Genomic DNA, 24,644 nt, shown 5'->3' with positions numbered 1-24,644 from the left:
CAGATTTTAATCTGTCTTATTTCTAATGAATAACACCGGAATGTTGTATTACACAGCTTTCCAGAGAAAGATTGCTACAATATCTCATCTGCCAAGAAAAGTCAATGTCTTGGCAGATTCTTTATGAAATATCTAAATTGAACAGCTCAGATACTCCATCATATTCTCTACCATGTATCTGACTGTTAAGATGTTACCAATAAATCTACTCAAAGCTGGATAACTTTGTCATTAGAGGCATCCACATATTCTACCTTCTAAGTGCCTGGATGTCTACTTGAAGAACTTGAAGAGGAAGCCCTAACCTTAGCTACAGAATAACTGGTGGTGAAGGCAAACAAGAGGATGCCAGCTCCCACCAACATAGCACCCTGGCAAAACTTGGTGGTGCCTGCATCAGTGTTGCATGTTACTCACTGTGACTGAGGATGCATCCAAGCCTGTACCTGGCACAAAATTTAAAAATTTAAATAACTTGACTATTAGAGATTGTGTTGGGTCAGTATCCAGCCCAACACCTATACAAATGTATGGACATTCAGTGATGTAAGCAAGATTATATCCCAAAAATACCATTTGTTAACATTAATATACAACTGACTGTAGTAGTATATCATTCTTATGCAATTTTTGTTTTATTAGTCTACTTCATAGGAAAAAAAGATAAACACCATGACATAATAATGAATAATAATAATAATTTTCTCCTTATTCTCCAAACAGCAGCACATACCTTAAGCTTCTTTACACCTGTGCAAGGATCATTGGAGAAACTCTCAGTATCTGAAATCTCAATGTCTTCACCATACAGGACGCCAGTCAGATCATTCCTCACCTGTCAGAAGTCAAGAAAAAGTCAAACTCGTGAACTGAGGCTCAGTGAGGAGGAAGCAGACAGACTCTATTCATCATTGTAATGACAAGCAATGGCCTCAGCAATGATATATGCATCCATGTTTTTTTTTTCCATTTTACCCAAACTCTGGCCAAGACACTATTCTTTACCAGCATCATTTATAATCAATAGGTGTACTAGAGAAAGAACTTTACTGTGTGTGACTAAAAGGTCACAATGGGCTCCCATTTCAGCTCATGGGGATGGGCAAGTTTTATGTATTTCCAGTGTTGGGACCAAAAGCTTTCTGCTAGCCAAAGTGATGTTTTAGATTATATGAAGGGAAAAGGCTCATCAAGGCAACTCTTTATTATCTCTTTATTTAACTTTTTTATTATCTCTATTATTATATTTTATTATTAACTCTTTATTATCTATTTATTGCTCAGGGCTGATTTGAAACCACTGTCAGCTGGTCCTAGCATGAGTCAGCAGAGCTTATTTTACACCAGTTAGCAACTGATAAAGTTAATGAACTTCTCTGTGAGCTCCTCCTTTCCTAGAGTTTTCATCTCACTGTATGGGGCCACAGGTGATATGAATTGTTTAAAGGTAACACAAGCACCCACCTATCAAAAGATTTTCTCACCTGTTTTGTATGGTGGCAAGACTCTGTCCTCTTTGAGCTGCCTCATAGCACAAAGAACCCAGACAGCAAAGCAATCTGGTTTACAGATTATGGTTTTTTTTCATATGCCTACTTATAGTTTTTAGCTCTTAATCATGGCTGGTTTTCCTCTAGCCATGTGACAGTAAAACAGAATGTCACATTAATATTTCTAATAGATGAGCAAATATAATTTTAGCTGTAGATAATGTGGTTACAAACTGAAATGAAGGGAGCGGCACTCAAATTTTAATTTAATAAAGTTACCATCACATTCATTGCATTGATTGTCTTTTTAATTTGTTATATCAGAAATAAGAAAGAAGAATGTAAAACAGGGGTTTCAAATGCAGAGATAGCACAATATATGGAATAAAAATAGATGTGATATTAAATGGGAATATTTAAGCTCATAAATCATATGCAGATGTTTTTCAATTACTCTATGGGTGATAGGAATAAGGTATTATTACAATATCCTCTTACAAGAAAGACATGGACATGCTGGAGTGTGTCCAGAGAAGAGCCAGTAGGATGATCAGAGGGCTGGAGCACCTCTCCTAAGAGGACAAACTGAGAGAGTTGGGGTTATTCCATCTGGAAAGGAGAAGACTCTGAAGAGACCTTATTGCAGCCTTCCAGTATCTGAAGGGGGGATACAAGAAAGCTGGTGAAGGACTTTTTAGGATGTCAGGTAGTGGTAGGACTAGGGGAAATGGATTCAAACTAGAGGAGGGGAGATTGAGATCGGAAGTTAGGAAGAAGTTCTTCACCGTGAGGGTGGTGAGGCACTGGAACAGGTTGCCCAGAGAGGTGGTGGAACCTCCACCCCTGAAAGTTTTTAAGGCCAGGCTGGATTCTTTCCCTTCAGAACTTGTTCATGGACTTTTCAATTGAGGTATTCATCTGTATATTAATTCTTTTTTCTGAGCAACCCTTATTTTAATTCAGCCGAGGAGAGATATGACAGCCCCTGCCCAATCTGCTAGCACTTCACTACTCTGCAGCTTTCAGAGTTCTTGGGCTTTTCATTGAACTACTCATTGAAGTCCCCAAAGACACACCACATTAGATTTGGTGCCAGAAAAGCTGGAAACCTTTCCTCTTTACTGCCATAATCAGATATTGGATGTTTTTCAGATGCATCTGCTGTGGAGATTTAGCCAAAAGAAAAACGTTTCTTTCCTATTATCCCAAGATATTAGGAGCTTTATAAGAGTTTACAAGGTTTACAGTTTTTCTAGAAGATTTAAGGGATTTTTTTTTCCCCCTTCAAAGCTATGACCACTAATCTGAAAAATCTCATCTTGTGCCTGGTGTGGGGGTATTTCCATTATTTTTCATCTTTGTTTCGTATTTCCATACTTTTGTCACCATGCCCAGCTTCTTTTCTTTCTTTCTAAATATCTCACCAAATTGAAATTTGTGGTTTTCTTCCTACAGAAGTTCTTCACTTCTTTCAAACAAATTTAGCTCCAGAATCTTCTGATTTTGATTAGGGACCAGTGTCAGAATACACAAAGCCTCACCTCCATTCCTAGTCCTTCCAATTCCTTTAGCAAATGTTGCAATTTTGGATTAAATTTGTGGAACTCAGAATATAAAATGCTGAATGTTTTGTTTTGGCGGATGCTTGCAGTCTTGGAAAGTACATCACCAGAAATGGAAGCTGTTTTAGAGCTAAGGAGCAATTGTTTCATTACAGCAAGTCTGGGTAAAGAAAATTGTAAAATACCATACTTCTGCTTCTTTATTTTGTAGACTAGGGAGGAAACTGCTGAGAAAGCTGTAACAAAATTCTATTAAGCTCTGTTGTGAGTCTGAAGTACCTAAGTAAATCTTGTACCAATTTAAAATACTGGAGTACTATAATTCCATGCGGGTTTAGTCCCTCATTAGCACTTTAATGAAGGTTGTAGCTCTATATCTGTTTGTATAAATTTTATGCAATTCTAATACACTAACATTTCATCTTCCCAAAATAGGAATTACAAGACCTGACTATCAATATCTATAAAACTGTAAAGTTTGGAAAGTTTTAGTTCACGGACTGTGTGGCTGTATGAAATAGAACGTGTTTAATAGACATGTGTGGTCACCTTCAAAAATTACTGGCCTGCAAAAAAATGTTTCCCCAGCAGCAAACTGCAATGGACAGGATGGAAGAGAACTGCCTTTTATCTCTCATTCTGCCAGAACTCCTTTATGATACAGCTCATATAAGCTAAAAAAGATTTTAAAGTTTGCTATCAAAGTCTAGCTGTATCTTTTTTCTGTGAAGTGGATGGTAGCAATACTTGCCTACCCTTATAGCTGTTGTATCAAGCTCAACAATACTTGAGACACAAACAAAGTCCCTGACCCTGTGAAGGAAGACATACAGGGGTTTTGAGGAGCCAACAACTTGCACTGCCAAGGAACAAATTAATTTCTTTAATCTTCGATAAATTGAGAGTAGACAGAATGACTAAAAGGGCTGTAAAAAAGAGACCAAATTAGTCTAGACAGGACCAAATTACAACACTCATGTTCATCTGTATCAAGAAGGATGGATTTAGGTATAAAGAAAGTAAATGTCAGGGAGCAGCACTGGCCAGCTGCTCCCTAAGGAAGGGGAAAGTGAATGCAATAACAGCCCTGGACCAAGGACCTCAGCAGCCAGCAATGCAGTGAGTGGGGCTGGACAAGCTCAGGAAAAGCAGCCAATTCAAGACAAGTTCACAGAGATAAGGCTGATCAAGGCTAAAGCTGGGAAGTTCATCCCTGAGTCTGGGACAGGTTCAAGTCTGGTGAGAATAAGCAGGGTCAGACACTTATCTGTGATTTCTTAGCAGGCCTGTACCAAGCAGACAGGTCTGAGGGCAAGTCAGGAAATGGGCCCAAACCAACACATTCCATGCCAGGCATGGCTGTGATGGGCGGAGAGAGCACCAGTCACAGAACAACCTGGGGCAGTGTCTCATGGCACTGAGCTGGGCTGAAACAGGGTCCTCAGGGAGGGGAGCACTTGGGGCTGATCAGGGGCAGAAAGAGCTTTTAGTGCTTGCAGGGACCTGAGACTGATTTTAATTTTTTTTAGCATGTTTTTTGCTTCCTATATGAGCTCCACATGATGATTCTCTGCCTACAGCCTCACAAGGATAAAAAATTGTGTTAATTTTATTGTGGGGAGCAGATACTGCTCGTTTCAATTGGATTGTAAGTGACAGTACCTACTCATCAGTAGAAAATAGCTAGCATCCATTTGACCACAATATTTTACTTTTATCAAGATATTTTTTTCCCTTTTTCCCAGGAAACTAGTAAAGGAAGGCAATATTCCTGATGAATTGTTAGTCTAATGATGATCATCTGTATACAGGGGGTTACACCAACTGATGGGTTCAACTAGATTTCAGATTATTCATCTGAAGGCATGGTTTGCTGCTTTAATTCTTGCTCTGCCAGTTAGAAATAAATGTAATAATTTTTAGATTGATCATACTAATTTTCCTTTAGGAGGTATTTTTTATGACCCTTTAGTTCACTAATACTTCATGTAAGTACTGCAAGCTAAATCCTTGTTGTTCAAGGCAGTCTAAGCCTACCAGATGCTGATCATAAGATCCTTCTAATGAAGAAATACTGGTCAGACCAGATGGATTTTATAGTCACATATTTTGCTAAGATTTCCTGCTGCTGAGATTTATCCTGCGTATTTTAAAATGTTGTACTGTAGGAGATTCAGGACTGACATACAGAAGTGTACAAAACAAATGCATGAATTATAAGAAAAAATATTTTCTGATTACATGAAGAAAACATAAATCATGAGTAATTGCAAAGGACATTAAAATTTCTGGGATTAGGAAAAAATCGATCTCATCACATATGTTGCATTACAAACAAAAATAATTATTCCTATTTTCATTCTGATGAACTAAACATATTGCATTTAGAAGCTTAAGCAGTGAACAAAACTTACTTTTAAGAAATACTGTATATAGAGAAGAGAAACTGTGCAGTACTAAACAATGAGGTATGCTTTCATTGATAGATATGTCAATCAGGGTTACAAAATTAAAAGATAAAAGAGGAACTAGAACCTTATATTAGCAGAGACAACACAAAAGAAAAAGCACAGATAAACCCAAAGGAAATGGCAAGATATTTATGTATTAGTAAAGAGTCCCACTTACAGGAAAATTAAGAAGTGAAACATTTTATTGCATGAATCAGAGGTGTGTTGGATTTCCTCTTTTGTTCAACAGAAATCGGATACTTTTTTTTTTTAATCACACACTGTATGTGCTTTTCAGAGTGAGAGGAAGAGAAGGCAGGACCCTGGACTTTTACTTGGGAAAACTGTCAGTACAGGCTTTCAAGACAAATATGAAGTAGGGCTCTAGCATGTGGATGTTACCTGGAAACAAGTGCAATCATTATAAGCTTTCCAGAAGTGTCAGTGTTTTGGACTGGACTAATAGTAGTAGTAGTAACAACAACAAAAAAACCCAACAACAATAATAACAACAACACAATAAATAAAAACTGGATCTTCTGTGTGTGTGTAAATATATATTTTCCTCATTTCTGCTTGGAATGCTAAGCTGGTAGTCTATTTATGCATGACTACCACACAGATCACAACTACGTAAACACAAACCTTTATAAAGTTACATGTAAAATATACTCAAATTCTCTAAATTAGCAAAAATTCCTTTTCATGTTTTTTGTTGTTGTTTTGTTGAAGTTCATGTAATCATGCATTCTGATGTTAAACCTAATAATTGTGAGTAAAAAGGTTTAATTGGAATTTAGTGCTCTTGTGGTGAGGGGACATTAATTAGAGGTTTTTAGGTCAATGTAAAACCAGCTCAAGTGATTTGTCTGCAAAAAAAAAGATAAAATCAATCCATCTTATCAAGAGGTGGATGACTTGCTATCAGGTATTTGAAGATGCCAGCATATTACAGTGAAATAAAAATTTAGCTAGGAAAAAGAAACAGAGATCTGCACTATGATGAGGTATGGACAGGTTAAGTTCCACTTTATCTAGAAGCACAATAAAGGCCTGCACAGTAGGTTCAGCATGATTTTAAGCAGTCTGAAGAAACAAATTTCCTTCAATAAGATTGGATGCTAAGGCAAGTCAGCACACAATTCAATAGCTCAGCAGGGAGAGAAAAGTCATGGTACATTCTTTATAGGAAAAATGTATAACCTACTGCAAAGCCAGAAAGGATCCCAAAGTAGGCAAGGACTTGCAAGATAATGAAATGTGCTGTAAGAAATAACAGCAGTCCACACGAAGATTTCAGGGGCACTGATGAACAAAACTGAAGAAAATACATACAGAATATACTTCTCGTTCCTTCAATATAAAATACTCTCTGCAAAATGAAGAAAATGTGGCTCCAGTGGCTTTCAGATAAATAGGGCAACCACTCCTCTAAAAGTTTATCAGACATGACTCAAAGATAGCAGAACAAAAAGAGTCTGGAAGTTGTAAAATCATACAATAATTTATTGTATATATGCAATATTCTGAAATTCATATTGATAATAGATTAATTAATAATTTTTAAACCAATGCAAAAAGCACAAGAAATTAAGCAAGAATTTGGAAATACTTTTTTAATTAGAGCAAGTGAATGCAATAGGACTACTGAAAGTTGGTGCAAGAATTCAAGTAATTAAGATTGCTGAAATACGGAACACTTTCTCTTAGAGGGAATGTAGAGGCAGATAAATAAAGGCACTCCATAAAACATGAATTCTTGTAATCAGAACAAAGAATGCAAAATATAGAATAGATATAGTAACCTTCTTCTGACAAATTTTCATAAGGTTTTGACCATATGTTTAGACAAAAAAGAATACATAGTAAATGGAATAGAATAAATAGTAAACAGGCTTTATATTGGTGAAGTTGGTCTAGATTAGGAAATGAGAACAGAACATGGAAACTCCCATGCTACCACAGAAAAAGAATAAATCACAGCTTAGAAAACTATCATTATTTTCTTTTGAAGTACACACTATTACACCATCCTCAAAAACTCTTCTGTAGTAGTTTTCCTGTAGCAAATAGACCGAATACTGAAATAAAAATTAGGTACTCAATAACTAATTACAGTAGTACAGGTGGACAATATATAGTGCTTATTAGTAATTCTGACATATACATATATTTCAAACATTTTTTTTATTACTCAGAGCCCATTTACTAAAATAATTCTGAGCAGAATTCATTGAGAGGGATAATTGAAATAAAGCAAGTTGAATGATAATTAAAGTGTTGAAGAAAACATTACCAGTGTCAAAAGAGCTACAATTTATCATTACTATAGGAAGAGTCTTTATGCCAAATCCTCCTCGCTTACACAGAATGAAAGGAGCAGTAACATTTACATATTTAAAATCTCTCCATCCATGATGGATGAAATATTTTTTATTTCAGCATTGACTAGGAAAGGTGTTACACAGATGTTGTCCTAGTTAAGATAAATGGGCATTTCTCAGGAATGAGTAATGTCATCTATAAACAGATGTCTAAAACTGGTGAGATGAATGGCATCCTGGAAGTGCCTGTCTTTCCTTCATTAAGTATAAAAAGAGATTGGATGACTTTCAGATACAGTCACAGACAGCTGAACTGTAGCTGAATCACAGGTCTCAAAATCTAGCCCAGTCTCAAAATGAGGTTCAAGTACAGTAAACACTGAAACTTAGAAACTTCAAAGATCTTTATAAAAAATGTTCTCAGGACAACATCAGAGGACTGGGCTACTTCCCTGAATCCCTTTTCAATCTGACCATGCAACTGCTGAAAAAGAACACATGGGTTCTTCTACTTATTGGCTGGTAAAGGACACCCAGACATACAATTTCAACAACTTAAATGTCTTTTGAAAAAAGTTTTACCAACTCTATCTCTCACTCCTTTAAGCAACCTTGAACTCTGGCATAAGATGAGCTACAATGGTTGCTGTCACCTGGGGAGAGTTACAGGGTAAACTATTATTTTTGCTTCTAATCTTTCTCCCTCTCCTCCCCCCTTAGGAACTGATAATGGCACTGTCATATTTTATATTTCTGATTCTCCCAAATTCATCATGAGAGACATGACTGTCCTCTGCTGAAGACTTTAGAGCATAACCACTTTTGTGAAAAAATCCAAACAAGTTAAAAATGTGCAGAAGCCATAATTGCATTCTGTTTGGAAAGAAGGAGTTTAGAGAAGTAAGCTAGTTGACCCGTGGTAGTTAAATTAATCCTGTTAAAATATGCTATACTAACTTCAAATTACATTAACTTTAAAATCGTAAATAGAGTAAGGTAAAGCAAGATAAAGTAACAGCTCTATTAGAGGATTTCAGTCCTGTTTTCTAGGACTACTAGATTATTAGACATTATTTCAGAGTTTGGGGATTATTCCTCGGTCCTCCAAGTTTAAGGAAAATACAGAAACCATATTAACCAGTTTTTTAATATTGAAAAAACCTTGCAGCAACATTTCCCACAATGGTGTATGACTGTTATTTCACACTTTATTTACTTCAGAATCCTCAGAAGGATGCCATATGGTGGTGATAATTTACTGTACTTTAGCGTCTCAGTTTGATTCACATATTTCCTCCACTGAGATTTCAATTGTCAGCTGAAGCTGTACTCAGTTACCTGTGGAAAGTCCTTCTAGAAAAGAAATTTTCCCCTGGCTCTTGTACACATCTTTTTGAACCCTTTAATGCCTTGCTTAATTGCTCTTGCACTTTCTCTTCTCCTTTGGCAGATTTCTGAATTTTTTTCCTTCTAATATCTTTTCCTAAAGCCTTTCAAATCAAAGTAATTCTTGGTACATTTTATATGAAGTCCCTTATAAATAAATTCTGCCCATTATTTTACATTGTTCTGAATGAGATTCTGAATAGAAACTGTGCTGCCTCTTGCCATATTGTCTTAAGAAGCCTTAGTATGGTTGCACTCATTCTTACAGCAATGAAGTTATAAATACCATGGTGGCATTTTTTCATTCAATTTGCTTTGCATTTTCTTTTCTTACAGAGGAATCCTCTGGGGCCACATTAACACAATTTATTTGATTTAAGAAATTAAAGCCATTATTACGCATGACTGGAAAATGATACAAAAATAAAAGCAGTTTATCAGTACTGTCTGAAATGTCCTACGTTCAGTATGGAAACCAGAAGACAAAATTTTTTAGGTTACCTGAGAATTATTTGAAGTGTTTTATCTTAAAATTAAGCAAGAAGTTTTGTTTTGTTTCTTGGGGCAACTTGTCGGCAATTTCAAGTGGTGAAAATTATGTTTATTTATGACTGGTGATCATGTCCTTGACCATGTGTGCTAATACGTCCACTGTTGCGGCCCTATTCATTTTAACATTGTGCCTGGAATCCACAGAACACCTGGAATCAGACTTTACCCTTCTGTATCCCCACATGTACTAAAAACAAGCTGGCATGAAAAAATGTTCTGTACCTTCATAAGCATATGTACTGCTTTATTTTAGCTCTCCCACAGAGCAGAGAACACACATGGAGGAATTAAGGGTTACGCATTTGACTTCATCAGAACTGAAAAATTTCCTTAAAAATGTATTCTATCTATTTCTGAGTTTTAAAAACATCCCATGCCATTTGTTACATGTTTTAATTGCTTGGAAAGATTATACCTTTTAACATTTTTTTAAGAAAAATGTAACACAGTACCCTCTGTCATTAATCTCCCTGCTCTAAACAAGGGACAAGCCCATGGAATAATCACAACTGCCCATAGCAAGCTCTGTTCTGGCAATTAGAAATCATACTGGACTGGCTCTCAGGAGGAAGGCATGCATTTTGTTTAGATGAAGTTCTCTTTCATAGAACATTTCTTTTAAATATGTGCAAGCATGTTTAAGTTTAGAATTGTCCACCCTGCTAATCTGAATAATTCTCTAAGGTTTCATCTATTTAATAATTTTTAGTCCTCAGAGACTTTGGTAGATAATATATGGAAAAAGGTCATTTCTGTAAAACTAGAGGTACTCTAAAACACTGAAGTGTATGTGGAATGAGAGCTCTTAATAAACCACTGCAATACCTCCACAGGAAACATTTAATCATTTCTACTGAACATTCATCACTAGTTCACGTGAATAAATACTTTAAATACAATCCACTGACATCAAACCTGATTCTCCTCCACATTATATGAACACATCAAATTAAGGGGAACACAAAATTTACTACTGATACTTGGGCCTAGGTAAAACAAAGGAAGGAGGAGAATCCTCCCTCTTTCTGTCCCATTCCAGCTCCCTAGATGAGCAGATGATGTGATCCCTCTTAGTATGGTCCCAAAGGAGAAGAGAAATTAAAAAAGCAATAATATCTTCGTGCATCTCTTAGTTTCCTAACCTTCCTCCAAGCTGCTACTGATTTAATAGATTAATTTTCATCTTTAAACAGGAAGTGACATGCAAGTGCCTTCATACAGTGTCACGATTTAAAAAAGAACCTACTGGAATTCAATGGGACACTTCACTAGGGCTGCTTATCCTAGTGAAAACAGTGATATGCAGGAGCAGTGCAACTACCCCCATAGAAGCTATGCTGGATTCAAGGGGTACATGGATCAGATAAAGGGTGGAGCCCTTACTATTTATATCTGTGAATTTCATGATGCATAAGCATAGTTTCTCATGTCAGGGCTCTCACAAAAACGATTAGTGGATTTTCTTGGGTCTATTAATAGAAAAAAGGGGTGACAAGAACCTCATTATATAAGACAGACAAAAAGCCTTGTGCTGAAGTTTATGGTCTATTGTGGGCATTTCCAAGGTATTTTTCAGAGAGGCATAAATATGCTCTGCTCAATTTTTTAAGCAACCATCAGGAACTTCAACCTGTATATAACCACACTGACATGCAGCAGAGAACTAACCCTAACATGCTCTGTCTCCACAGCAGTGTTCTCTAAATTTTTTTGATCATGCAATCCTATTAGTAAAAATTTCTAAGCATGTATCTTCCATGCATGCATATGTATTTTTTAATAAATTATACACCTGTTCTTACTACTATATTAATATGTTATCTTCATTATAAAACATTTACAAAAATAGAAATGTAAAAGAATTAGAGTGGTTTAATATCCCTCTTTATTTTTTTAAATTTTGGTTTAACACTTAGTGATACAGCAATTTTAAAATCTGGTTCTTAGTTTATTTAGATACTTGGTTTTAATAGCTGCTTGCCACAAATAGTACTCCACAAAGATATGTAGATCCAAATGGATCTACATTGCTGGCAACGGTAACTAAATCATGATACTAATTCTTAAGTCCCATCCATTAATTACACAAAGGATTTTGTTGAATTTTGGCAATTGGTTCTTCAGAAGATCCTGCAGTTTTATATATTTAACACATAGGTTTAAAACCCACTGAAACTTTTGGGAAGATTTTTACCATGCCAGAAAGTTCAGTTTCCATGGTTTTTATCTGTACAGATATGAGAGTATTTATTAGGTAACTGTGTTGCATCTTCTTTTGCAAGGAAGCCACAGAACAATCAAAACATTTCTAAACATCTGTTTCCAAGCAGCTCTCTCTATAGCACAAGTTTCTTCTGAAAAGAAGTGACTTTTAGACTTGTTAAAGCATCACATACAGATTGAAAAGACACATGTTCATTTTCTTGAAAATATCTACTGTGAACCGCTTCTTGTTCTCACGGACAATGTCAGCAAGCTCAGAACACTTGAGTTTTGGTCAAAGAAAAAGATGTAACTTCTTTGACAATTCTTTTAAGCACCCCACCATAATAAAACCAGTGAACTTCTGGGCTACAAAAGATTTTTACGGTCTCCTGATGTCATTACAGAGTATTGTAAATATTCTACTATTTGAAGGCCTTGTTTTTACAAAAGTAACCACCTTGATAACACCTTGCAGCAAGTCAGGCACTTTCAGCTCCAACTTCTTTGCCACAAGAGCCTGACAACGCCTGACACAGCGAAGGAAGTTCAGATGTGAAGGCAGCTCTGTAACCTTACCCTGGAATACATTTTTTATTCCAGTCAATGTAGCTACTTGATTAGTGGTTATGCTTACACAGTTTTTCCATTAATACTGCTCTTACTAAAGAAGTTAATCACTGTTGAGAATGTATCTTCTCCAGTGCACCTTTCATTAAGTGGCTCACAAGAAAAGCTCTTCTTTGTCTATTTCATTATTGAAACAGAATCCAGGAACCAGCATAAGCTGAAACATGCCAGAAATATCTATACTTTCACCCAGCTGCATAGCAAATCTCCCAAGCTGTGTGAATTGTTCTACTATTTCTTTTATCAACTGTTTAGTAACCTTTCAACATTTCTGCACATCTTCCAACAACATTTTGTTGACAACAGAATGGATTTCAGGTTGGCATCATATTGTTTTATATCCCTTGTTTCAGCCACAGCTGGAAGAACAGTTGTTTCTGCAAATTTGGCTTTTGGTTTTAAGTTAAAAATCTCAGAAGATGGTCTCAAACATTTATCATTATGTTTGCTTACATCCGGTATTAGACATAATCATATTTAAACATCACTGAAAAAATTGTACAGGTTTCTCTTCATATTCTGGGTACTTAATTTACAATGTCTTTCTAATCACAATGGCTTCATACACTACCAATAGCTAATGCCACAAGGCACAGTATACCTTTAGGGAGAAGTTATATATCTATAAATCCATATTTCAAATGGTTTTCATGATAATTTTATCTTTTTATTTTTTCACTGTCCTGTCAGTTCTGGTTAGCCTGTCATTGTTTTTACCCATCACATGGCAGTAGGAAATGTGTCAGCTCTGCCATTTTCTTATTGTATGTTCCTGCTGGCATTTATCAGTATAATCTTCAATCCACAGTTTCTTTCTTGCAGGAATCTTTTTAAGCCACTCGTCCATTTTGTAGTTTTGTAAAAAACTCGATAAAATAATCCATAAATCAACTTAACTGTACTCCTGTAAACTGTAATACATCATAATATTCTAAAAGTGAACAAATGAGTGAGGATGCTGCTGTCAACCCCTCCACATTGTGGAATATCTCCTCTTTCCTCAGGGCACCTCAGGAACCCTACATGACTATTGATGTATGGACTGACTAAATGCATAGAATCTGAATATTAAATACTAGTAAAAATTCATTTCTTCCTTATTTTTTTAAGATAAAATTAAATATAATTAGAAGTTCAAATATTTTCTTCCTTTGTCATGCACACATCCCAGGGCATTGATCCCCTCATTTGGAGACCACTACTCTATTGGGTCCAAAGCCTCATCACAGATAGCTTGGCACAGTTCAGAGTTTGCCAGAATCCATCTGGCTTGCAGCATGAATTGAAGGCAATCTGTGCCCACCTGCAAAAAGACATACACATATGCTTAAAGTACGTGGAGTCCTTACACACTCCTCTCCCAAGATTAGAGATAGCAAATTCTATCTAGTTTTTCCACTTAAAGCAATGTGAAGAAAAACATCAAAACTTAGAGGAAAACCATAAGATTGATTTGCAATTTGGAAACTAACTGTACAGTAAGAGTTCTAAAATGGATTAAGACAGAACTGAATCATGATGATACAATCCGTACATGATAAATAACCTACTTAAGGAGATTTTCTAAACTCCAATCTCTTTAATCTAGTAGACAAAAGTACACAAGATATAGTGACTGGAAGTTAAAGATTAAAGAAGACATGATTTTTAATGTATCAGGCTAGCCATCAGGACAGCAACAAAGCATATGGAAAATTTCCCAGCCTTCTGAAATTCATTGAGCAGGGAGCTTATGAAAAGCTTAGTGGAAGAAGGAAGTTTATAGAACATGGAAGAAAGAATTGACAACTTGGGAAAATTACAAGAATGTTGCAAAAGGATGAGGGAATGAAACAAGAAAAGCCAAGGCCTCTTTGGAATTAAACCTGGTAAGGGATGTCAAGGTCAGTAGGAAGGGTTTCTTCAAGTGTACTGGAGGCAAAAAGAAAACTAGAGAAAATGTAGGCCTACTGCTGAGGCAGGTGACAGAGGATGCAGAGAAGGTGGGGTTACTGAATGCCACCTTTGGTTCAGTCTTTATTGCTCAGGCCAGCCTTCAGGAGTCCAAGGCTTTGGAAGTAGAAGAGACAGTCTCGACAAAGGAAGACATTCCTTTAGTTGAGGAGGATGAAGTTAGAGATCAATGAAGTAAACTGGATACCCACAAGTCTATGGGTCCTGATGGGATACACCTGTAATGCTGAGGGAGCTGGCAGGAGTCACTGCTGGGCCACTCTTCATCATCTTTGACAACAAGAGAGGTGCCTGAGGACTGAACACAAGTCAGTGCCCTTGTGGCCAAGAAGGCAAATGGCTTCCTGGGGTGCACCAACAAGAGTGTGGCAAGCATCTTGAGGAAGGTTATCTTCTTCTCTACTCCTCCTTAAAAACATTTAATTGTGTTTAACCCTGTTGTTCTTAAGCAAATACATCAAGCAAGTATTAAAATCCCATTATGTTCCATACTTCAGTCAGAACTACCTGGTTTGTTGGTTTTATTTCCACTAGACTGCAATCAATGAGAATACCTGCCACAACACAGAAATACTCTATTGTGATTTTCGGTAAGGGACTAGAGGCAAGAGAGGCCAGAGGAAGTGCTGAGAGGCTAGCATCTGGAAAAGACAGATTAAATGTTGATACCTGTGTCCTGCTGTGCTCAGAATTATGGAACTGGTAAATTATGTGCCCATTCCTGAAGCTGAATGGGGTATTTAATTTTCCAAACTACTTCTAAGCATCTTATAGCACAGATTCTACAGGTTCTGAGCACTTGGAGCCAGACCACTTCACCATCAGCTTTATGGCAGTTTCTGTCTGGATTGCCCCTAAAATCAGAAGAATTGTTCCTTGCAAGAAAAGCAATATTTAACAATGTATTTGTGGAAAGCACTCCTCAAGCTGCTTAGGGCCCTCTTCATCTAATCCTTATCCTGACTGAGTGGTAACAAGCTCAGACAGTATCACCCCTACTCACTTCTCTGACCGCCAGAATCTCATCCAGACTTTCACCCCTCCAGTAGAAGAGATCTGCATGTCCAAGCTGCTCCTTCACAACAGAGAATGGTCCAATCCTCCTCACTCTTTGCCTACCTGATCATAGTCTCCCTCCACTAGTTTGAGTTAGCCAGTGGAAAGCAGTAGAAATCTGGAGAGTATCAATTTTTTTCACTATTGAGACACCTTGACTTTGGGTGAGAGTGGCCCACAGGCTACAGAGGAAACTTAGATTCTTAGCTTAGGCTAGACACCACTGCTTAGGTGGCTAATATAACATAAATTGACTCCCAAACCCACAGCAACTCCTGTGAGCAAAGGGTGCACTCTACCATGAGGAGTCAATTATGTTGGGATGCTCTCAGCTCTTCATTACAGCTGAAGCTTTACACAAGTGGTACGCCTTCAGTACAGTGAATATTTAAGAGGAACAAGACTGAATCTAGTTTTCTGTACACCTTTATATGAAAGATGGAAAAAGGTCTGGTTTACCCAGCCTATGTAGAATCAATCTTTATCTATTAAAAAAAAATTTCCTAAGGGTATTCATAAACAATATACAGGAATCCTGTCAGAGAAAGGCTCACTCAGAGGTAAAATTAAGAAGGTAATGGCACGTATTTTATTTGGAAAAAAAAAAAAAAACAAGTTATGAAAAGCATTTTAAGGAATCAAAATTTAAGCGTAGCAAGGTGGTCAGGGTGCAGGCATTTCTTTAATTTTGTATTTGTAGAGCTGCACAAAGAAAAAGGCATTCCAAGAGAAGAGAAAAGCTGGAAACAACCAGTTTCCAAATGAAAGGGTGTTGACAAGTTCTTGGTTTTTGTCTTTGACAAGCATTTTCCTGAGGTGTCTAATATTCAAATAAACAAAATTATCCATAAAACCATGGGTGATGGAATCCATCACAGAAACCTTCACAGCAGATATAATGTTTTTTCATCACAGCAAGCTGCAGAAGCAAAGAAAAGCTGGTCTGAGGGCAGACCTCAGGACTGATTGCAGAAGACTGACAAGGGTAAGGCATAACACGACTGTGTTCCACCAGCACAAGAGCTAACACTTTTGAGATCATTAGACCTGACAGAGGCAAAAAATGAGATTTTTACTAGGCTATAGGCAAATTAGTTTTCTAGTACATAAGGACATCGTAGAGGCTGAAATTTAAAAAATAAAGCTAAAGTGAGGAAAATGACTGGAAAGCAAAAGAAGAGCTAAAGGCTACACAAAATACTGCAGCATATCATAATCAAATTTAAATTCATATATTTCCCTCTTCTCCTTCTCCCAGGCATACCATTTCAGTGTGATGCAGACAGCCCTACAATCTCTGGCATTACAAGGAGTATAATTTTTCAGTGTAGTCAAAGAAATATATCAAAGCTGGGAACTTTGCAAGCAACACACTGCATGAGCATAGTAATTTGGATTAGTGGTAGCCTAGGGGGTCTCTGAACTCTTACTAATTCTTACTGTGACTATCAGGACTAGGTACAAAACCCTATAGTAAAAATGCAGATTTATATAATTTGTTCTATGCATTTTCAAATAGAGTTTCCTCCTTTATACCTTCCTACTAGTGACTTTAATGCTGGTATAAATTTCTGTTTTGCAGTCATAGAGAGGGATGTCTGTCAAGGTTCAGTGTTGGGACAGCCAATAAACCAATGTCAGATGCTCTATTAAGCCTTCTCCAGTATGTGAAGAGAAAGACAATAAAGCATAGAGACTTATGGGTTGGAAAGTAAACTGCAATAATAATTATGAAAAGCAAATAATGCAAAATATACATATATATGTACCATATATATGTACACAAGACCAATATTGCACTCCTGCCAATGATGGTCACATCATCATTAAGCCTGTAGGACTGCCCCTGCAGAAAATCCTTGATTGGGCTCCCACACTCAGCAGCACACAGGACCTGGATTCAGGAGCACAGAGTTTGGAATCAAAGGCAGAAGAATGGATGGAGTCCACCCAGACCACAGACAAAGAGAATTTATCCCTCATGATCCCCCAGCTTCATATTGAACTTGATGTGTAGAGGATTGAGTGCATCCTTAGTAAGTTTGGGTCACCTGTCCTTCAGCAAGAACAGTGCTGCAGATTGGACCCAGCTGGAGAAAATTAGGTTTGTTACAGCTGCCTAATCACTTTTATGCTTTCCAGCTGAGCAGGTGGTGCTCCAACCTGGCTCTCCTAAAACTTGTTCTAATTGTTAACTTCAGAAAGTGCAGTCTTAGAAGAGATTTTACTTTTAAGTAAAATCACTAAATAGAAAATTGGTTCTGTTTTAACTGAAACCAGGTCAAAATCTGGAAAAGACACGTGGACATCTTAATGAAGCTGGGTAATGATGAAAAATGGCTCGGAGGAAATGAAAGGATACACTTTCATTGATAAAGGTGCTGCAACTGGGTTCTGCCACCACATGCAGTTTACAATTAATATCTCATACACAGAATCCCTGTAGATAGATGTATATGGTATAACTGGTATGATATGGTATATCTCTACTACATGTGACCTCAACAGACAGCAGGATCACAGAAGGGAAGGCTTCAAGCTGGAGACATGAAAAGATTAACAAGTGTTTAGCATGCAGCAGTTGGGGAGAGTAAATTCTAGGTAAAACATTTCTACTTCATTCCCATGTGACAGCAAACAAGCCTTGCTGTGCCCTGTGCTTAAAGGCAAGAGAAACTGTGGGGCAGTATGGTTCTAAATTGAATAGGAGGTCTGGTTTGGGGCTGGATTCTTGTTTCTGTAGGAAGACACAGTTTCAGTAGTTACCATGCACAGCAGACTGATAACTGCAAACCATAGTTACCTGGCTCCTCTACAAGCACTTGCAGAAATGCTTTTTTAAAAAATGTTCTTTTTAATTTACTTAGGAAAGGTAACTGCATCCTAGGGTATGCAACTAAGATTGCCTAACAGTCCTTGATACCTTTTTGTTTTGTCTTGCAAGTTGCATGTGTTCACAGATTATTACTAAGGGAGCTTTGGCCTGTCCATTAGGAGCTATTAATGCCATATATCATGTGGTCTCTCATGGTGCAGTGTTAGTGTCTCTTAGTAACCCCTGTTTAGACTGGGGATACAAAATATGTCAGAACAAATCTCAACCATGTCTGTATGCTGCAAACAGAAGCACAAAGATGTTCCTGCTCATGTCACATTACTAACTGTGCATATCTAAAGAATGACTACAACAGTCTCTACAGGAGAAAGACCAACATCTGCTCATTTTTCATCACCTATACAGCTGCTCAATGGCCATATACAGGCTGAACCCTAAAAAAGTTTTGTAAGTAAAACCTTCTCTACAACACTACCTTATTCTGTTCTGTAAGCCTCCTCTCTTTAGTACGTGTGTAATTTGCAAAGTGAAGTACAGGGCTTCACCACCCACCTCCCTCCCCCAGAACAGTGCAGAGCAAATATAAGCATTTCTTGTTATGCATCTGTTTAAGAGCATCTGGACACATTCCTTGTTTTCCACCTACACCATACCCTTCTGGAATGGGCTGCATTCCCATTTATTACAGTAGCAAAAGTACTCGTAGTTACTGTCAGAAAAGAATGCAGATATCTGCCACTGTGCTGATCAGGGCTCTGTACTGGCAGTAGGCTGATGGGAGTCTGAATTCCTTTTAGAGGACTCAAGGAAAAGGGAACAGAAATAAGAATTTTTAATTTCTTAGAGTGTTCTAGAAGGAGATGCTTAAGCAAAAATATCATAATTCACACAAGGAGCTTTCTGAGAGAAAGGATTAAATAGCTTCCCTTTAGCTTTTGAAGCATAGAGAGTAGAACCCTGGAGTCCAGAAAATTATTCAGGGATGTGAGTCTTGTACAGAAGTCCATCTCTATAGCTCCAGAGGAAGACTGGAAAATGGCAGGATTTATTCTACATGGAAATCTTAAGGCTGTTGGCTATCTTCGTTAGCTCTTTGGTCTGTGCTTTCACCTCTGAATTTCATTTTGGGAATGCATCCAAAAGTGATTTATACACCACTCCATCAACTGTGTGAGTAGGAAGAACAACTAAACTACACAGTTCTTGGCACTAGGAACAAGAAGCCTGAACACTTTCAGAGACCTTCCTTCATGAGCCTCCTTAAAGCTTCCTCTGGAATCAAAGCAAGTGCAAAGAGCTCAGGAGATGAAGCTGAGACAGCCACTGGAATAACATTTTTAGTAAATTTAACTACTGTTTAACATGCATGTGATTTAGCTTTTGACATTTACAGAAAGGGTTGTCTTAAGTTCTCTTAACTGTCCTCTTTATCACAGGCAAAGTTTAGAAGTGTGTGTGCTGGAAGAACTCATGCATTCATTCAGCCAGGACATACTAATGTAATGTCCAAGCAGCTCATCTGATCTGGACTTAAAAAGAGGCATCTGGCAAAAATTGTTCATAATGAACTTATAACATCTTCATCTGTATCTTCAGTATCATAATATTATGATTTATTACAATTATGAAATTTAAGATTGAGATTGACTAATTCTGTATTTTCTAACAAAAAATCTTTTTATTCAGTAAGTTCTCAACAAAGTAATGGAACACATTAAACAAATTGAAAATCTTAACATGCAGAAGGAACTCACGATTACAATTCTGTTCCATCAAATGTAGGAAAGAACAGGGAAAGGAAATTCATGTTAAGAATGGAGCGTGTCTAAAATCCACAAGAACTCACTACTTAAAGGGATTGCCTGGTATAAGAAAATGCTTGATACACAGATTAAGAAAATCCACACACGGGAAGTCTCTTTCTATGCTGTAGGCTATGAAACATTTCCGAGAATCAAAACTTAAACGTGTAATAAAATATTAAAAGCTATAGCTATAATGTTCCAAAGGGAAAGAGTTTAAATACAATTACAATTAATTACAATTTCCATTGTATTGTGATCATTTTTGCAAAGAATAAAGGAAATTAATAATGAGAACACTCTTTCACAGCACGCAGAAATACCTAGGTCTACTATGTGGCCCACACCACCTTGAAGGTGAACAAACTTCTCAAGAGCAGAAAATGTTTGTTTTTCATGCTCCCACCATACAAAATCTGCTCTTTGAGTGATGTACAAGAAGCCTCCTCGAAAGTGAAGTTCCCACTTTTCCAAAGGACATGAGAACAGGGAAAGTTACAACCACAGAGTCTGAATCTCTGCAATGGAAATGAAGAATGCAAATGGAAGATAAGGTTTGGACAGATGAGCTGATTCACTGCACAGTGGAATGACCACTAAATCAAGTGCAACAGAGTAGGCAGAAACCTGTGGTTGAGCATAGGGGAAGACAGGACTGCCCCTTTCATCAGCAGACTGCAGTTAAACAGGAGTAGCTAAAACATGAGACTGCACTAGATGCCAAAGTATATGCAGATCAATCTGCCTGCTCCAAATTAACAAAGACTGGCCAGATGTTAACAGCTTCATTTTTATTTCTCTGGGAGACAGCCTGCCTCAGCCATATGCTACTGAGTGATCCACATCACCAGACTCACTGGAGATCTCCAGTACAGCACTGTAGTGAAGATAATCAGGGAATGAATGGTACTGCATTAATGACAGGCAGATATATATGTTTGGAGGATGACTGAGGATATGTGGAAAAAAGAAATCTTACAATACCATTAATCCTTACATAGAATACTTTCCTTTTTTTCTGTGGAGTAAAGTAATAAAATTAAAAGAATGCAGAATTGTGACTCTGTGACACTACATATGTTGTCCTATGTTTTGAGATTTGAAGTCTAAGAGGGATGACTCTAATGCCTTTTCCTAAATCCTTTTCTGAGGGAAAACGTATTTCTCATCCTGCAAAGGTTCCAGTCTCCTTACATGCCACAAGAGGTTCTGCAACCTGCTGAAACTCAACCCTCAATCATCATATAACCATCTAAAATCAAGAATGAGTGAAAAAATGGTATAAATTTGGGTTGGATGACACCAGAATAATGCAGACAATCACAGTTCTTAGGAATATCTTAGAGCATTTTAAAAAAGCAAAACAAAACAGTAAAAAAAAACAACAAACAGTAAAGAAATGTATCCATGAACAGACAACACTGAACAAAACACAAGAACAATTAACAATTGTTCACATATCCTGAGCTAATTTTAGCTTTAATCATTTAGAGTGCAAGTGATAGGAGATAGATAAATTATTTAAACTGAAGTCAAGGGAAGGACCCAGTCCTGCAAATGCTAACTTCAAGCAGTTTAACATCTGCTCCAACTTCTTCTCTTTAGCCCTTGTGGATCACCTTTCACAAAGAATGGATTCTGTTCTCTTCTGGGATGGTTCATCATTCCAAAGGACGTTCCATGACTTTTGTCAGATTTAATTTTAAGGTCTTAGCAATCAAGACCCTGAATTTTGATAAATTGTTTTGGAAATGGTTACTTCAGTGAAGTGAGCTTATTCTATTCTGATTTGGATAACATCATATGCTCCTACTACTCATCTACATCAGGTGCATAACTGTGTCCCTCTTAAAATTTGCACTGCACCATCGATTTTAATTTGAAAATATCCTCCAACTGCCTGATGAATGGAAGATAATTAGATACCAAATCAAAACTATGGTGCTTGGGGAATTCTTAGAAGTTAAATCACTGTTTAGAACCACATTTCATCCTTCTATTATCATTTTGTAAAAAAGCAAGCCTCAAAGCATAGCAAAACCCAAAACAGAACTAGGACAATACTGTGGGATAAGCAATAAAACTGCAGTGTGCAACACTAACATCTGTTACAACAAATACTGTCTTGAAATATTTTTTTCAATGTAGTCTAGGTAGGATTTATTTTCTTTGAGTCTGGACAAGTCCTGATTTCATTAAAAGGGATGATTTTTATATCAGATCTATAAGGAAGCTACTTAGTTATACAATTTCTCAGCCACAACATTCGAGAGGTAAAGAAAGATTATTCGATTCCTTTATCTTGTGTTGCAAATATCAACCAACCACACATGCACAGTATAATGTTTAAACATCAGTGAATGGTGAGGAGTACTCCAAAAAGTTACAAAGTTTGATTTGGTTTTGTTCAAGACACCTGAAGTTCAAAAATGAATATACAGGGTGATAGTGAAGTGTTAATGTTCAGTGCAAGGTGAAACAACCATAGAATACCACTGCATAGATCTAATTCTCTGCAAGATGATGTTGTTCTAGCCTCTTTTTGTTCGGTTGGTTTTGAAAGGCTAATTCAAAAACTTATTAGGAAATAGAAGAAAAGGTGAAAAGCATCAGGAAAGTACTGCTGTCATAAGAAAAAAAAATTTTCTAGCACAGATGACATTCACATAAAAGGCCAAAAAGACACTTGCACATGCCTCTCAGAAAATTACATCAAGGGACCACCTATATTTTATATGTGTAAACGCCTTCCTGTCAGATTCTGATATGTCTCACTGAAAGAAACATCTCACACTCTTCTCTTTTGAATTTCTGCAGTGATTCTTCCCCCTTAAACCACTCAAACATTAGCAAAGATAACAGTTTCCCATTTATAGGAAGAGTATCCTGTGGTATTACCAAAAGTCACTTTCACAGACTGCCTTTCTGTGAAGCTCATATTGTATCCACTTGAATTATGGAAAACACAATTATAAGACAGAAGGAGGGAATTCATTCTGCTCTGCAAGCTCAAGAGAATTTGAAGGACGTTGTTCCTAAGATTTTGCTGCAGAATCAGACAAGAACAGGGAATAAGGAAATGTGAAGGAAGATCTCGGGCACGCCTGTGCCTGTAGATCTGCTTTGCAGGACAATTTAGAAACCAGAAAGAGGACTGATTCTCCATATTTCTGTCAACCAAACACCACTGGAATGATCTTTGGGAAAAGAAGATTGAGGCTTCTTAAGATCAGGAACCTGAATTAGGAAAAAAGCCAAGCAAAAATTCTTTTCTTCATAATGTATATAGTTGAATTAAAAATAGGCTATGTCGACAGCATTTTTACATCAGTAATACACAGTTTTCAAGGTATACATTCAAGCTTGGTGGAAATTTGTTTTGTTTTCTTTTCTTTTAAACCCTTGAAAGAAAAATAAAAACACCTCTGTTTGATACAGTATGTATTTCAACAAATGCTTAAATAATATTTAAGGCCATATTGAGGCATCTCAATCATTCTTCAAACACAGGGAAAAAAATAGACTATGTCAGTAACCGTCCAGTAACAATTAAAACATTACTGTTGCCTCAAAACCTTCAAATTAGCATTCAAAAGAAGATCTAGTAACTTGTAGTTTTTTCAGTTGCTTTTTATGTATTATTAAATACTTTTCAGAAGTTATCTACTTATTTTGTCCTGACTTGCCATGGTTTAACACTGAGTGGGCAATTAAACAAATGACAGATGCTCTCTATTAATCCCCCTCTCCTCCCTGATAGAGAAAGGAGACAATAAGGGAGAGAGACTTACAGACTAGAAACTAAACTACACAGCTTTAATGAAACAGTAATGATGAAAGAAGAAAAAATATTAAATATATAAAAATATACATAAAAGTGATATGACATTCCTCCTCTCTTCCCCCCAGTAAGGCTCACATCATCACCGAGGCTGCAGGGCAGGCCTGGAAAAGTCCCAGGATGTACTCCTGGAGTCAGGAACATACAGACTAAGGAGGACAGGGATTGGGACCACAAGCAAAGGAATAGACAGAATCCTCCCAGGATGCCAGACATGGGCAAAAGAAGAAGAGAAGATGAAGGAGCTTGACACTTGTGATCTCTCAAATTTATACTGAATATGATGCTTATGGGATGGAATATTTGGTTTGGTCAACTTTGGTCACCTGTCTGCTCCCATGCCCCCTAAAGGAGGGTGTGACCCCTTTATTCCCTTTCTCTTTCTGAAGCATAAGACATTCCTCAGAACTAAGCAGTGGCCTTGGTTCTGCACACCCTTCTCTAGCTGTAACTATAAACATTGAGAGTTATCAGTCCTAGAAGCAGACACTGAGAAACTTGCTGTTAATTTCTGCAAGTGCAGCTACTTAGAAGAGACTTATCTGGAAGCAAAATAACAA

At 37.1% G+C, this 24,644-nt stretch overlaps 1 protein-coding gene across 1 annotated transcript in view; it reads right to left on the bottom strand.

The window, feature by feature from the left end:
- The window catches only part of GABBR2 (gamma-aminobutyric acid type B receptor subunit 2), a 470,545-nt gene that overhangs the window by 256,832 nt on the left and 189,069 nt on the right, over positions 1-24,644 (bottom strand). The window contains exon 5 of the mRNA XM_030445229.1: positions 734-835. Coding sequence (XP_030301089.1) covers positions 734-835 — 102 coding nt within the window. The remainder of the gene's footprint in view (positions 1-733; positions 836-24,644) is intronic.

The sequence above is a fragment of the Calypte anna genome, chromosome 2 (assembly GCF_003957555.1).
Source record: "Calypte anna isolate BGI_N300 chromosome 2, bCalAnn1_v1.p, whole genome shotgun sequence".
NCBI classification, from domain to species: Eukaryota; Metazoa; Chordata; class Aves; order Apodiformes; family Trochilidae; genus Calypte; species Calypte anna.
Note: the sequence above shows the minus strand (reverse complement) of the source record. Positions and strands in the feature narration are given on the sequence as shown.